The 16,547-nt window shown below is 46.9% G+C and overlaps 1 protein-coding gene across 1 annotated transcript in view; it reads right to left on the bottom strand.

Annotated features, from left to right (window-relative positions):
- Positions 1-15,964, bottom strand: part of PGM2L1 (phosphoglucomutase 2 like 1) — a 43,761-nt gene extending 27,797 nt beyond the window's left edge. The window contains exons 1-2 of the mRNA XM_076328549.1: positions 15,901-15,964; positions 15,605-15,810 (exon numbers count right to left, since the gene is read on the bottom strand). Of these exons, the coding sequence (XP_076184664.1) occupies positions 15,605-15,715 (111 nt within the window). The 5' untranslated portion in view covers positions 15,716-15,810; positions 15,901-15,964. The remainder of the gene's footprint in view (positions 1-15,604; positions 15,811-15,900) is intronic.
- Between the last annotated feature and the right edge of the window lie 583 nt (positions 15,965-16,547).

Below are 16,547 nucleotides of genomic sequence, written 5' to 3'. Positions count from 1 at the left end.
ATTTTTGACACTTTCCCTGCTCAGTACATACACTTGATATGAATGGGTTGGAAAAAAAAGAAAAAAACCCCTACTCTTGAAGGTAAGTATCACATGCATCATTTTAATAGCCACTTTCACTACTCTCCAAACTCAGAGATTTTTAACTGTACTTAGGAGGGTATCAAGAATCTTGTCAATAAAACCCAAAAGAATTAAAAACAAATTTCCGCAACTACTTAAAAGTTCAGAAAGAATGCATTTTACACACAGTATGTGATACAGCCACTAAACAAAGAATTTTCCAAAGAAGTCACTGGCTGTATATTTAAGAGCTAGCATCTTTCTGAAGAAAAAAAAATTCTGCTCCCAAAAGCAGTCCTCATGTCAGTGAAACATAACTTCATTGTTGGTCTTAGAGAACACAAAGATAGTAGTTGCTTTATGATTTGCCCCCAAACCCAGCAAAATATACACCCACTAACCTACTCAGAGGAAACATTTAAAAACAAAATGCTGCGTAGATCAGTTAATTTGATGTATCACAATATATTAACAGTCTTATGGTTCATATGGAAGAGCCAGAGACATTCTCCCTTTCTGGTATCGTTGTTACCTGACTGTTACACCACTGCACCTAGGCTTGCATAGCTTATTGCAACCGAAAGCTCCCTGCAGCTACGTGCTGATGTTTGTACGGTGCGTATCGCAGCGGGGACTCGCTTGCCGGCTGCTTTGCCGTTACCTGGAAGAGGCCGTACCAGGTCAGACCAAAGGGACGGTTAGTCCAGCAGCCTGACAGCAACTGTCAGCAGATGCCTAGAAAAAGGCATAAGGACCACACAATCACGGCAGGAATGTGGACAAAGGTTCAAGGGCGATCTCGGTATTTCCCACGCAGGGAGTTCCTGATGTGCACAGGATGGCTCCTTGTACCAACAAAAGGGATACAAATACCAGACAAGTCAGGACAGAACATTTTTTAAAATGTTGTCATCCCACGCCTTTATCATCTAAAACCCATGACTAAAACGAACGGCCACCTGACAAAGAAAAAGTTTGGCTAAATAGAACAGTAGGGAGCAATTCTTCTGATCTGAAACCCACTCCATTTTAAACAGAGTCATTCCATTTATGAAAGAATGTAAGCGTTTGTCACTTCCATGTATAGAGAATACATTTACTACCATTCCTCGTTCAGCTGAGGGAGCGATTATACACACCTCCGAAAGGCTTGATTCGAGTATTTACCTTAAGGGAGGAAATGCTACAATCCTATGAATGTTTTAAAGTCAATCCTATGCAGCGCACAGTATGTTATGTAGCAGGGTGGTAAGAGACACTGATTATTGAAGTCTCCCTCTGGTCATTCAGTATTTTCCCAAACTTGCATTACCGTTGAAGCTATGAACTTCCAAGTGTACAAAACACACGTACACACAATTTGTTCTTCATAGTTATTCGGCACCCTCAACTAATATTGAGGCTAGAAAACAATGGGACAAAATAGGGAAACTTTAATGTTAATTACCTATGATGATTAGAATTAGATAGTCATGGTAATACCAACCACACTATCCTGGACGTGCCTGGGGAGACCTGGGGGGAAGCGAGAGAAGGCGAGTCCAGTTTGACAAAGAAAAACAATGACAGAAGAATATCAATGTCTGTCCTTTTACAACGTGTACTAATAGGGAGCGATTCACCCATAGGATGCTGTTTTGAAAGAAGTGGATGAGTAAGTACCCGTATTTTATAACATAGGGATTTTGAAGGCTTTATAAATTCATTTGGTCATCAAGAAATTCAGCCTGTCTGCTGACATCCAGTTTGGACAGGACACTTCACAGCTGTAATAAACACAGAGCAACCCTGCCAGGCTTGCCAAAAACACAGGCAGCGTAGAAGGCAATCGATACACAGCTGTACAACACAGTGACTCCAGCTGTATAATAGTACAGCTCAGGCTGCACAAGTGCTCCTCTAAAACAGTGTTGCTTCAAGCAGGGTCCTAAGGAGGGGTTAAAAAAGGCAAATGGAATCTGAAAGGCAAGGGTGAACCATCCCTGACATTTAAAATAGAGGTCAGGCAGCTTCAGCTCCTGCGCTGCCTGCCACAAGGCAGCCTCTGCAGCACCGGGAAACATGCTCCGCACAGAGGGAGGTTCTTCAGGAGGATTCAAAAAAAGTGCTGGGAAGAGCGCAATGATACAAGCTGCACACTGTCATTAGGGAATAAATACTCAGTAAAACTTGTTGAAAAATCTGAAACTATTTCCACAGCTTGATAACAGATCTCAAACACTAGCAGGATGAGACATGTGAATTTAAAGTAAATTTTAATTTCTTTGTGCCTTAAAATAAAAAAGGCAAGCCATTATTGTTCAGGCTCTCAGATGGCTCTGCAACCAAAGCAAACCATTAATCACAACACAGCTAAAAAAAGGCCTAAAAATAGAACAAAAACAATGGGGCACAACAAATATTAAATCCCAGAAGTGAAAGCTTCTCTTTTAGCTGTTCATAGGCAGTCAACCAGAAAACAAATGACTAATCTGAAAAGAGTCCGAGGCAAGAGTACATGAAAACCTCATTTCACACTATCCTAATTCAATACATAGTTTTGCTTTAAAACAAGGTTATTAAATTACACAGCATCTTTAATAGCTCTTTAGGATACGCTGTATTTCTTGCCTGCAAAAATGGAATAACATGTAGTACATTACACAGTTTACGGTCTGGAGTTTTGCAAAACTGAGGCAAGACTTTCCTGAAGCAATAGTGTAAACATTCATTTTACAAATAGATTAACATGCATTTTTGATTGAAGCTACCTTATTTATTTCCTAGGGAACAAAAATGAGTCAGCCAAAATAGCATCCAAATAACATTTTAATTTGTTCAGGTCGCACTCAGTTAGCTAAAATTTCCTGCAATCAGAAAAGACAACAGGAGAAAAAAAGTTACAAGCTAAAAAAGAAAATATCAAAGCTTTCCACATATGACCTGAAACTCCTGGGGCAACAGAGAGAAGGAATTTTACAAGTCTTGACATAAATTCAGATGTGGTGATGATCTGTCTCGTGCTCTGGGTTCCACATTCAATAGCATTAGAAGACTGATCTCAAGACAGCTATTATCACAACCGTCTGTGGCACAATCCTTACTGCTTTTCATTGTTTCCTGCTTTTCAGTTTTCTCTGAGTTGGAGCTTCAAAGCGTATGGACCAGTTTAACTTCTTGCAATGTACTGCTTGGGTATGAACACCATTTACCATACTAAACTGAGAAATTCAAAAGGCGCTGCAGTCAGGTGGGGCTAAAAGATAATGACACCTTCCACTGTTGAAGTTTAACCCTATTGCAAATTCTCAATAAACAGGTTTTTTTGCTGTTTTGCTTTACAGTTATGAAATAAAGCAATACATCTGAAAGTTTCTCAGTAGCTCTTATGAAGGTTCATTTTTCAAAGCGGAATAGTTGTAACATTAAAACACACAGACTTCAACATTAGAAACTGGGGTTATGAAGAAGAAAGTCTAGTATGCCTTTATGCAAAGCATATTTTCTGAAGCATTAGCATCACTGCACAGTCACTCTCTCCATCAACACTAACGTTCCTGTCATACAAAGCAAGAGGCACTAGGAGGGTATGTCAGATTAGTCAAGCTATGCAGCATCCCATTGCCTTTCTAAGTTCCAAGGAAATATCATCAATCCCACCTACGGATGCAATTACATGCTGCTGAGGTGAGAGGCTCACTAGCAGCTTTAGGTAGTTCATTGATGTATTCAAAAATAACTATAACAGATCACTGCTTAGAAAAGAATTTCTCAAGCTTCTGAAGCCAAGCAAGGCAGCAGCATGAAGTTAGCACCAAACTCAATTAGCTTAGAAACACAAACTCAGACAACTGAAGTGCCTGTTCTGAACCACTGCCTGGATTAGAACGCCAGTAAGCTCCATTAATCACAATGCAGAAGTCTAGCGTAAGCAAAAGAGAAGTTACTCAGAGATTATCAACTACAGTGTTTGGACATTATTTTTAATATCCTTAAAAAAACCCAACACAAGACTGCCTAAAGCTTCCTGTCTTAAGCAGAAATAAACTAGGCTGTTGCATACAAAAATAGTCATTCCTTAATAAAATCAATGGTCTAAGATGTCCTTGCATCCCCGAGGACTCTAACAAAGCAGTTCAAATTCTTCTCATGGATTTAGCAATTTAGCCCACAGAATTTAGTGCTTCTTCTAAAGTCAAACAGTACGGGGATATCAACGAGACGAAAACAGCATTTCTTTCAGTATCCACCAAAAATGCCACATCTCTGCACTGCTGGCCAACACGACTCTCCAGAAGAGCAGCTAAAGCACTCACAGACAGCAGAGCAGCTCAGGGAACGCAGGTCGGGGTACAGAGCCCAGCCTCTGTGCCAGCAAGTGCAGCACCACTGTTGGAGGCACAGGGGGTGGGAGACGAGGGCAAAGGTGCTGTGGTGAGCTCAGTACCTGCAGCCTTACCCCACCAACGCGACCTGTGGTCTTTCCTAGGGTCCCCCAGCTGCTGCAGAAGCGCTGGTGACTCATCTGGTACGGATACCCCAAGGGGTTCAGGGGCTGACTGCCAGGTACTGGTTTCTCCCTCATTACCCTGTGAAGCTGAGCAGGGAATATCCCAGTAAGCAGGCCGAGGTTGCTACCCCACACTAGGAAGTGGCTAGGGAAGGAGGAAAAAGAAGAGGCCGAGTCCATTTCAGTACCATGGCTTTGGCAGGGTCTGCCTGCTGCAATAGGAATGTGTGTGCACAGGGCTGAGCTCAGCACCAGGCAGGATGTCTGGCAGCACTGGCTCTCCCCAAAAAAGGGAGATATGGACCCTTCAAAGCCTCCGAGCCCCATGCTGCTACTGGCTTTCAGAGGATTACTTACTGGTGGAAAAAGCATCTGGCAGAGAGCAGGGTCCCTCAAGCCCACAGGGACCAGCCTCCCAAAGGCAAAGAGGACTGTGAAGAGGGCAGCACTGGGGATGGAGGTGAGACCCACCCACAGACCCACATCCTCCAAGCACCCAGGGATGGGGGGGGGGGGGGGGAATCTCCACTGCCAGCTAAACAGCTTTCCACGCATCTGACAGGCAGCCACCACGCCACAGGGCCCCACCCCTTGCAGCCGCACACACACACATATATATACATATATATATACACACACACACGTATATATATATATATATATATATAGGTCGGGCAGCAGGACAAGGCAGCAATCAAGAAGCAACAGATGCTGTTCCTCCTGCTCCGGGTGGGGAAGGGGTCCTGGCCGCTGCCAGCAGTGTGCAAGGAGGCGGCAGATAAGGTGACAGCAGCCAGGAGGGCCCTGGAAGGAGAGGCTTGTGCTACCTGAACATACACTGTTGGTGCCAGAAAAGGGACAGGGAAGGAAAGAGGTGCCTCTGGCTGGTGATTGGGCTAGAGCTGGGTTTCTGACTGTAGCTCTCACCTTTTTTTTTTCCCCCCCTTGGTCCAGCAGGGAGAGGATAAGTAGGACAAACAGCACCAGTTCCCTCAGTCTCACCTCACAGGACAAGCGTTCCAGCCTCCAACCATCTTGGATCCCCTCTGCTAAACTTGCACCAGTTTGTCAATACCTATCTTGTACTGGGGGGGCCCAAAACCAGACACGGTATCTGGATGCGGGCTAACAAATGCTGAGTAAAGGGAGATCATTCCCTCCCCACAATGGCCCAGGATACTGTCGACCTCCTCCGCTGTGCAGGGAGGCCGCTGGCTCCTGTTCAGCATACTGCCTACAGAGACTCCCAGGGCCTTTTCAGCAGAGCCAAGCCCCAGCTTGCATTGCCACAGCGGGTTCCTCTTTCTCAAGCGCAGCCTGTCCTCATTGACTTTAACTTAATGTCCCTGCTGGTCCATTCCCCTGGCCTGTCTACTTCCCTCTGAATAGCAGCTCTGCCCTCAACTGTCTACTTCCCAATCTGGCAGCACCTACAAACGTGACATGAGTGCCCTCAGAGCCATTAATCTACCATTTTAAGATGTAAATTTGTGAAGCATTCTTAATTTTTAAACACCTTTGAGGCTTGCCATTTGATACGTGGGAATTAAAGAGGTCAGGCAATGCTTTCCTATCGCATTTCAAGGAGACTCCACCAAGTACATTCATGGAGTCCTCTCATTCTCACAGAGAGCAGGGTTTTGCATTACTAACAAGCTGGGAGGAGAGAGAATGAGACTATCAGAAGCTCCCCTTCAGATTCACTGTCACGAAATGGGAACAAGAAACACTTGGGACAGCGACAGACAGGCTGCTGCATAGGTAAGAGTCTGCACATAGTTCTGCACTTACATGAGCAGCAGAAAAAAATAAATTCTGCATTATTTTTTTCCTATAAAATTATTACACTGTTATATATACAAGCTATCTATAGAAAGCTAGTACTACTACATCATAAAACGGTCCTTTTGCAAGTTACCCGTGTTGTTTCTGACTAGTTCTCAATCAGGAACTTTACATAACCTGTATTAGTGGTCCTGTGGAGTTAAATTTTAAAGTGGCTATAATGGCTTTTAAGCAGAGGGAAAGAGATGAGCCTGTTGGGGATGTGAGGTATAGTTTAAACAGCTATGTATAAAAATTTACTGCCAGAATCAGATATAGGACAGAACTGCGGGGTCATGTCCTGCAGCAGTCCAATGTGGCAGTTGAGACTCTGCAACATCAACACATTTTAGAAAGCCTCAAGGTTTTGTTAAAAAAAAAATATATATATATATTCTCTGCTGAATTCAATGTTATGCTGCTTCATCTTCAGTTTTCCATGTACTGCACAGCTGCCTACTGAGACAGAATTACACTTTTTTGTACCTCATCAGGATACATAATCTGAAACAACTGAAGAATTAAAGTACAAGGGCATTAGTTGAGTATTTCTTACAGGTTCTTTCACTCCCGATCATGTTAATTATGTGTACTTACTGCCAGAGTTAGGTTTCAAAGCTAATAACCTGTCAAAATAAGTGACAGTTTACAACACTCATAGCAATCTTTTTTGTTTTGCAGACACTCTTTGCATATGTAGCCTGGAAGAAGGGGGGGGGGAAGTCTCAAATTTGTTTAGAATTCAGCAAATTTGACAGCCACAAATTAAGTGCATCAAGCTTTGCCAGCCAGCCTTTGGTTTTTAATCAGCAATTGTTTTAAGCTTTTTCCCAAATAAAATCAGGGTCAGTCCCTAAGATCCAAACACACCAGAGTATCTATTTGTAGGAACTTCTAATGAAGAGAAACGGAGCATTGTCCATGGCACAGCTAATCACCTTATATACACAACTTAAGAGCAGCAGTGGCACTTGCATCAAGTTCTCATTTTCTCTCAGAAATTGCAGGTTCTCATTTCCTCTTGTTAAGCAAGAAATGTTTGTTTTCTAGTCAGCAACCACACTAACATTTCAATGTGAAAATCAGTTGGGTAACTGCAAGCAAGCAGTTACTCAGGCTAGTTACTGCAGTGGGAGGGAAAGGCGATGGTAGGGCAAATCACAGCCTCTACATATGGCTGTAGGTACTGTACTTGAGAGGTAGAAGGTTCCCTACAGAACATCCCTTGTCTCTGCCAACCCACTGGGGGTACATTTACATTGTGAGTTTGTCTTGTTCTGTTTTGTTCCCAATTCCTGGTCTCTCAATGAGCCACAACACCTCCGTAACAGTCGGCTGCTTCTGGCAGGGAGCCCATGAGGAAGCGAGGTTGAAAGAACATTTTAGGTACAGTCTTCATCCACTCTGCCTGTCTGGAGCAAACCGTGGAATAGTTTTGCTCCATGCACCAAAAACAGTCCTCCAATACCATCTCCAAAGGCCCTATACCTCCCCCATATGTCACACAACCCATGTACACAGGACTCAAGTCTTCGTGCTACCAAAACCACCACCCCACCAGCACTTTGAACTCACAAGAGCAATGAGTTCCTGAGGCAGGGAGGCTGCACGTACCATATGAGATGGGCCTCAGCCAAGCACCATGCAGCATTAATAGTGCTCGTCCACCCTGGAGTGTACGAGGCCACAGACAGCGTGACTACAGCCACACTGTACTGCAGAAAGAACATGCAGACTGTACCACCGACATGCTACTTCCCTCTGAGAGGGACAGGCACATTGTGCTGTCTTTTCAGGAATGCTAACACCTGGAAACCTGTATCTGCAAGGAAGTATTGTAAAAAGCTCCAAACCAGCAATTCTCTGATTAGAGACCCACAGTTGCATTTCAGAAAAACAGACAACACAAGACCAAGAGGAGCAGCAAACAGACGTACAGCTCTAAATCCTTTAATTTAATTCTGTGGCTCAGCATACAAAGCAGGAAGAAGCCACAGGCAAAGCAGGCCACATCACTGCGTTGTTCAACGATCTGAAATAGTTCACAGCACACAGATTTCACGTTGGTTCTCTGCTCTTCCCGAGGGTCATGGTAAGATTGCATCCAGTAAACAAGAGAACACCTTTCTGTTGGCATTCATTTCACTACTTCTATTTTTGTGGAAGATTTTGTACAGTTTATATAAACAAGACTTTTGTTTCACAGGACCTTCAGAGGTCATCTTTTCCAACCCCCCTGCTCAAGCAGAGACACTGAGAGCCAGTTGCCCACGACCCTGTCTAGACAGCTATTGAGTATCTCCAAGGATGGAGACTCTACCACCTCCCTGGGCAACCCGTGCCAGTGCTCAGTCACCCTCACTTAAAAAAAGTGCTTCCTGGAGTTCAGAGGGTACCTCCTGCGTTTCAGTTTGTGCCCATTTCTTCTGGTCCTGTCAGTTAAAGAGGATTTCATACTTTTGCAGTGAACCAAGGAGACGGAAGCTAATTTATGTATTTTGTTCCAGTGTCTAACTGAAGTGTATAGCACAGGACAGTCCCTGGCAAAATCTCTGGTTCATGTCAGGGAGAGAAAGATGCGAGTCCTGCGTTTCGCATTGAGATGTCCTCAGTGCCGTCAGCAACGCCTGGATGCAGGGTTTGGCACTGGACATGTCTTTAATCTCAAACGTGTGAAATACTACCTCCAGTCAACTTGACAAGCATTTTTCTTCCAGAATTTAGCCTTCAAAACCACAAATCTCAGCAGCGCAAGTCTTTAAAACTGGGCAGTAGATAGGACCTTCTGCTTTTAATTCTATTTTAACCTTTGCTGAGCTGCTGTTCTTTAAATTGCTGCTACAGCTACCTAGTTTCCCTCCCCAGCATTATCAGTTGTTATTATTATTTTATTAATATTTGTTTCTCTTGCTTGAATGGTCCATGTCACAGTGATGCACCAGCCCTGGTGATGTCACGGCCATGTCACAGCAGGCAGAACATTGGTGGTGGCCCATGTCACAGGGGAGTTGGTGCCACAGCCAGCCCCAGATGGGCACAGCAAGGGCTGTGCCAGGCAGGGGAGGGCAGGGTGGCTGTTCCTCCTTGGTTGCTTCTCCTGTGCATCACAGCTGGACACCCAGGGAGGGATGAGACCAGACCACAGCACGCTCCTGTCCTCTCCCTCCAGAGCTAAGTATCCTGCCTGTATCCCACCACAGCCATGCAGGGAGCTGGAAGCTCCTCACAGCCATGGGCAGAGGGAGCTCCCCATCCTTTTACCCCAGAGAGCTGTGGGCTGGGCCCCACATGAGCTCCTGGCACCATCACTAGTGATACACTAGCCAGAACACTGGTGGTGGCCCATGTCACTGGGGGGTGGGTGGCACGGCTGGCCTAGGAGGGGTGTCTCCTCGCCATCAGGGAGGCATGGGTTGGACAGCCTTGGCAGGAGGCTGGGAGAACCCCAGGCAGGGAGGCAGGGGAGGTCTGAGGTGATGGAAGGTAACTGCTTTGGTTGTTGATTCTCCCCTTTTTGACAGCTGCAGCCCCAGATACAGACATAACCAGACCAGAGCCTCTGCTACTCAGCCGGAGCGCGCTGCACCTTTCTACAAGGACACTGACCTAAGGATAAGGAAACACACACAGCTCCAGTCTGTACTGCATCATGGACCTACAGGCAGCTGGAAGCACCCCACAGCCATAGACAAAGGGATCTCCGCACCACCCTCCATCTCCACACCCCGTTATGGTCCTACAAGCAGCTGGAAGCTCCCCACAGCTGAGGGCAAAGGAATCTCTGCATCCCCCACCATCTCCTAACACCATCCACCCACATTCTCCGAACCCTGTCATGGTCTTACACACAGCTGGAAGCTCCCCACAGCTGAGGACAAAGGCAGCACTGCACTACCAAACATCTACATACCCCACCACCTTCTCCATGACCCATCATGGGCCTACAGACAGCTGGAGGCTCCCCACAGCTAAGGACCAAAGGATTTCTGCACCACCCTCCATCTCTACACCCCGTTACAGTCTTACAGGCAGGTGGAAGCTCACAGTCATGGACAAAAGCAGCACCGCACCACCAACCATCTCTGCACCCCACCACCCTCCATCTCCACACCCCATTATGGTCCTACATGCAACTGGAAGCTTCCCACGGCCAAGAACAAAGGGATTTCCACACCACTCACCTTCTCTGTAGTCCATCATGGGCCTACAGGCAACTGGAAGCTCCCCACAGCTAAGGACAAAAGGATTTCTGCACCACCCTCCATCTCCACACCCCATTACGGTCTTACAGGCAGCTGGAAGCTCACAGTCATGGACAAATGCAGCACCGCACCACCAACTATCTCTGTACCCTACCACCCACCACCTCCACACCCCATTATGGGCCTACAGGCAGCTGGAAGCTCCCCACAGCCATGGACAAAGGCATGTCCACACCACCTACCACCTCTGTGTTCCACCACCTCCGTACCCCGACATTGTCCTACAGGTAGCTAGAAGCTCCCCACAGCCACGGACAAAAGTAACCTCACCACCACCCTCCATCTCTGTACCCCTCCATCGCCCTACCGGCAGCTAGAGAATCCCCACAGCCATGAACAGAGTAACCTCCCCACCACCACCCACCTTAAGTAAATAAAGTTCCTCAAAATAAAGTTTCCAATTCATGAACCCATTGACTGGTTCTTCCAGTTTGTGCTGTCTTTTTCGGTAACCTTTTGGGGTTGTTCCTTGCTGTCCTTGTTTCCTTATATTTATGCATCTTTAAATGTGTGTGTGTATAGATGTATGTGATACGCACACATAAATACACATATATAAAGTGTACCTGTGAATAAATCTGAGAGCTGCACAGAGGAACCAGGGCTGGGTGCTGCAGGGCTCCCCAGGAGGCAGCTGCACAGGCCAGCAGACAAGTCACCTCTTTTATATTGGCCCAATACAAAACAAGAAAAAAACCCCACACCCTTACATAACTGCTTTTTTACAGTCCCTTCTGCATGTTTTTTTAAATAAACTGCACTGAAACTTATTGTAGTAATGCTTTATAGCTCACTGCTGCTGAAGGAGGCAGCGCTCACCTTCCCAGGCTGCTCCCACTAATGCGCTGGCCCCTTTCCCGCGTCAGGAAAAACATTTATGCAGCTGCAGTGAGTCTGATCAATAACAAATCCACTCCCTTCCCTCTGCCACCCTGGATCCATTCCCTGAACAACGGCATGAATATTGTGCCAGCTCAGGCAGGTAGCGAGGGGGAAGTATAGCACCGAGGAAGGGCGAGACTAACTTCTTTCTACAATTCTCTCATTATTACCTGATGCAGAATAAAAACCATCCATTTCTCAGAACATTTTAAAATCATTAGACCACCCAAATATGTGTAGACCAGTTAAAAAAAACCACAAAAGATCCTACATCATACAGAATACTTACATTTATGAACTCAGAGGTACCTAACACAGGGAAGTTCCAAATTATATAAAGCAAGTCTTAACGCTCAAATCTTACTTCCGAAATCCGAAAGTTAGAGTGTGTAAACACAGAACGGCAATACCCTCTCCCACCTTCATGACGACAACACAGACAGCAATATAGCTTGATAAATAATACAGACAGTAATGCCATGAATTGTAAGCTTCAAGACTATCCTGATGGACTTCATATATTTAATGTCTTAGAACAGGCACTAAAGCACGGTACTTGTGTTATTTCAGAGCTTCCCCCATTTCACCGAGTTGTTTACACGCTCTCGGTAGTCTTGGTTGTACCAAGATGGGATTTGTGCCCCAGTCTACCCAGAATCAACTATTTGAGTAATTCCCAGTTTTATCTCCCATGTTTTAATGTTAGAGCTTGCAACGCATACATGAAATTTTGAAGAATTTCTCTTCTTGTTTGCGGCCATCTCCTAGACTTTATTTTCCCATTTTGATTCTTAAAAATTCACTTAAAAGTCTTAATAAGAAAAAACATTGCAAGTTGAGTGACAGAAGCCGGTTATTGGTCTCTAACTACCAAGACCATTTCCTCTTGAAGCACGTCTTAAAAGCCACAAAAATTAAAAGAACACTCAGAGGCACTTAAAAAAAAAAAAAACCAAACCCAAACCAACCAAGCCACCTTGTTAGCAAGTAGGAAGCTATCCATGCTACATTTGTGCACCGACAATAAGAATTAGTACACTAAAACGAGAGTCCAGTGAAAGGGGCCTGCACATGCAGCTCCTGGAGAATTAATTTAAGTTTTTCCCCCATGTGATGTTCTAAAAGTGCCTTTGTAATAACCACAAAACATCCCCTTCTCCCAGGTACACTCCACCACAACAACCACAGCCCAGGAACAGTTTGCGTACAAACACTCCTCTGTATCTTTATCGGAGATGGGCAACGCTAGGCTACACTGAGCATGCCTGACGAACGGGATTCTTGTCAGCGATCCTACAGGGCTAATTAATAAACCAGCAGCAAACAGCTTCAGCTTAAGTGTCATTTTTACAGCGTGAGGACTTACTGAGGGAAAGCAGGAGGGCACCCGTTATCTACTGACTTGGAGGCAAAACTGTGACTCTTTCTTTGGTTTTTGATTAAGTAGATCAGGATCTAAATCACACTGTTCTCTCCCACCAGCTGCTGAGCCAGTATCTGACCCTCAGACTTACACTGAAACCTCCTCAAACACTCAGCTACTGTACTGAGCACACCTCATTTTCATGCCACTCTGTGTGTGGCACATTCTTGCCACTCTATAAAGCCACCTAAGACAAGCACATAAAATCATTGCTACAACCAAGGTCCAAAATTCTAACATTTGCTCTGAAGAGAAGTGATTTTCTTGGAGACAACTGCTCTGACACAGCTTCCTACACAAGCCAGACTCCTGTAGGAGACGCAAGGCAGATGTGGAAGTACAATAGGAAAGTTAGAGAGTGGATGAAGAGGAATTAAAGGGAGAAAATATAGAACAATGACTAATTGTTCACATAGTTCACCAACGAGGACCGAACAAAAGGCGGGTACCTTGTGCCTCCAAGCCTGCCTCAAAGAAAAAAAATAAACACACAGCAATTAGGAGAGAGAACGGTAAAGGAGGGAGATTTAGTTAGTGAGCTTCCTTTAAGCCAGTTGCTAGAAGCATTAATGATACTGGTGCGAGAGGAGGAAAGCAGAAATATCATCATATGGTAAGGTTTCCTCCGCCCACCCACGCCCCAGCCCATAATCAGTTACAATTTTAGAAGAGGTTAGCAGGTATACCCAAATCAAAAAGGATGAAGAGCACAGCTCTAAGAATTAATTACAGCAAGTAATTTTCAATTAAGTTAGAGGACTAAAGCTCCCCACAGCTAAATACAGCTGTGAATGTAGTGCATAGATTTTTCCTTAATCAGAGGCAGCAAAAGTCCCTACGGCCAAAGAAATTGGGGGTGGGGAAGGGGTGAGACAGAGACAGCCCCTTGTCAAGTGCTGTGATGAGCAGCAAACCAAGAGACCTCATTTCCTAGGTTTGTGGTGAAACACGAGGACATCGGACAAATAATCCCTCCTCACGCCGTATTTGCTGATTTCTCCTCGCCTTCCTGTCCCACACCACCTCTTTTGTTTACATCCTCTAACTAATCCTCTAATCAGCGACTGCAAGTGCTTCTGAACCACCCACGCCCCCAGCCCTGCAGCAGCACCGAGTCCTCCTTCTCCAGGCGATTTTGAATTTTCAAAATTCCCAGGAACGCTCTTTGAAATCTCTCCAAGTAATACGGTCGAGCAGCCTTGTAGGGAAGGTCATGATTATCACCCAGGGAAGCAAGGGTAAACAGGTACAACCAAACGGACTCTTCAGTTCGTATTTTATTGGTTAATTTCGGCCTTAGAAGGAGCTATAGAAACAGTAATATTTCACTATTGCCGGTTTTAATCAAAATATTTTTCCTCAGTCACCTTAACATTAAAAAGTGTAAGTTCTCCTACTTCATACATTTTTACGATAAACATATATTAATCTGTTTAAAAAAAAAAAAACAAAAAAACCCCAAGAACACCTTTCAATACACTAACCAGAAGTTATATAAAAAAAGAGTTACTAGACTTCAATCTGACTTATCAAGTGTATTATCAGGAATGCTATTTCCCTTTTCCACTCTTTCCCTCCCCCATGCCACTATTCCCAGGTATTTTCACAACAGCAGCTCTGAGCGCAGAATGTGCAGATGGCAAGTGTTAATTCCTGCAAAAATGAAAGAAGGGAGCCTATTTCCAAGCAGCAGAAAGCTCATCTAAGGGCCGCCACGTAGAGTTTACTTGTAGCCCTCCTGCTTTGATCCTGACAGGACGAAACACATCAACAATCACTCTCATTAAAGTAAAAAGAAAAAAAAAAAAGAAAGAAAAAAGAAGCCACAGACAGAAACCTAAACCACTGGTGCACTGGTAGTTTACCCTCCTCCACCTCCAAAATATTTTTTAAAGCTTAGGCCATGATGTTTGGACCAACCAGCTGAAAAAAAAAAGATAACTCTTTCAACAACGAGTTAAGCAAAATAACCTCCAATACCGTATTATTATTATGGCCCCAAATTCGCTTTGGATGGTTTAATCAGAACTAGCCAAGCCTGCAGTCCTCTTGACACCCTGCTGGAGCTGAAAAGGCAAGGAGCATGCCAGAACTTAGACCTCTGGAGCCCGTTTCTTTCCTGGGGAGGGTGTTAAATCCAGGAATCTAAGAAAAACAATTATGCCATTCGACTCTAACTGCATTTTAAGCCATTAAACAATCCTTCCTTCAACCTGATTTCACAAGACACACGTTTCTGTCTTAATGAAGAAGCGGTAGCAACACGAAGCAGGTGCCGTACGCCATGTGCCAGTAAGATGACATCATACCATCCCTTCGTCAGGTACCGTCCCTGGGCAGCCGCATGCCTCACCTTTCCCCTCTCACAGGTTAAGAATTTCTCAGTCAGGGCAGCCTTTTCGGATTTGGCCAGATCCGGATAGCTGTTTTTCAAAGGGCACCTGCCACCCCCGATCCCGGTGGAAAAGGGCCTTGCCGAGGGAACGCGGAGGGGCTCGGGGAGGGAGAAGGGACCAAACACCACCCTCGGCCCCGGGCAGGATGGGAAGGAGACGGCATACGCGATGGGACCGATGACAAAACAACCCCGGGAGGGCGCAGGAGCCCCCACCGGGTGGGTGGGGGGTGGTGGTGGGGGGGGTGTTCCCGCCACACACCCACCTTGTCCCAGCTCAGCCACTGCCACACCGCCTTGTCGAGCTGCGCGTCGCCGGTGCTGCGGGCGACGAGCACGTTGGAGTTGACGTCCCCGGGGGCTCCGCACTCGCCCATGTCGCCGTCTGCGGGGGTCGCGGGTGGAAGGCGGGGACGACGGCGTCGGCTTCGCTTCTTCACTTCGCGACGCCCGCCGCGGCACCGCGCATCGCCTGAGGGAGGGGAAGAGCGAGAGGAGGCGGGCCCCGGCGCAGGGGGGAGGCGGGGGGCGCACGGGGCTCCCCGCGGAGGCCGCTATTTACCTCAGCTCAACGCTCCCGACGGCGAGTAACGGCGATCGCCGCCTCAACCGGCAACGGCCGGGACACGCGCGCGCCCCTCCCCGCGCGCGCCCAAGCACCGCCCGCCGCCGCTGCCCGACAACAACCGCAGCCCCGCCCCCGCGCCGCGGCCCCGCCAATGCCGCCTCGCCCACCCCACCGGAGGGGCGGGGGAGCGCCCCCCCACACACCCGGCCGGGCGCGCGGCAATGCATGACGGGAAGCGTAGTCCGGCCGCCTCCGTGGGCTGCAGAGGGGCGGGGCTGGCGGGCGGGGAGAAACTACAACTCCCGGCAGGCCTCGCGGCGCGCCCAATTCGCCTCAGGGTGAGGGGAAGCGGGCAGGGCTGAAAGGGGCAGCGGCTTTGCTTCCCTTAGCCGGCCCCGCTGCGGGGGGCTCGGCTTCTCCCGCCGCATACCCGCTCCGGTAGCCATGTCTCTCCCTAAGGAGCTCCGGCTCCGTCCTGCCCCCGCCCCGGGCTCCCCGGGGTGGTGGTACCGGCCCCGAGGGCGGGCAGCCGCGGGCGCTCAGCGTCACCCAGCGCTTGGCCCTCAGGAGGCCTGGGCAGGGTCAGGGTGGAGGCAGAGAGGGCTGGGTGGAGGCTCCTCCTTTTGCTTGATGCAAACAAA

Source organism: Aptenodytes patagonicus, chromosome 1 (assembly GCF_965638725.1).
Source record: "Aptenodytes patagonicus chromosome 1, bAptPat1.pri.cur, whole genome shotgun sequence".
Taxonomy (NCBI): domain Eukaryota; kingdom Metazoa; phylum Chordata; class Aves; order Sphenisciformes; family Spheniscidae; genus Aptenodytes; species Aptenodytes patagonicus.
This window is presented reverse-complemented; position numbering and strand designations above follow the sequence as displayed.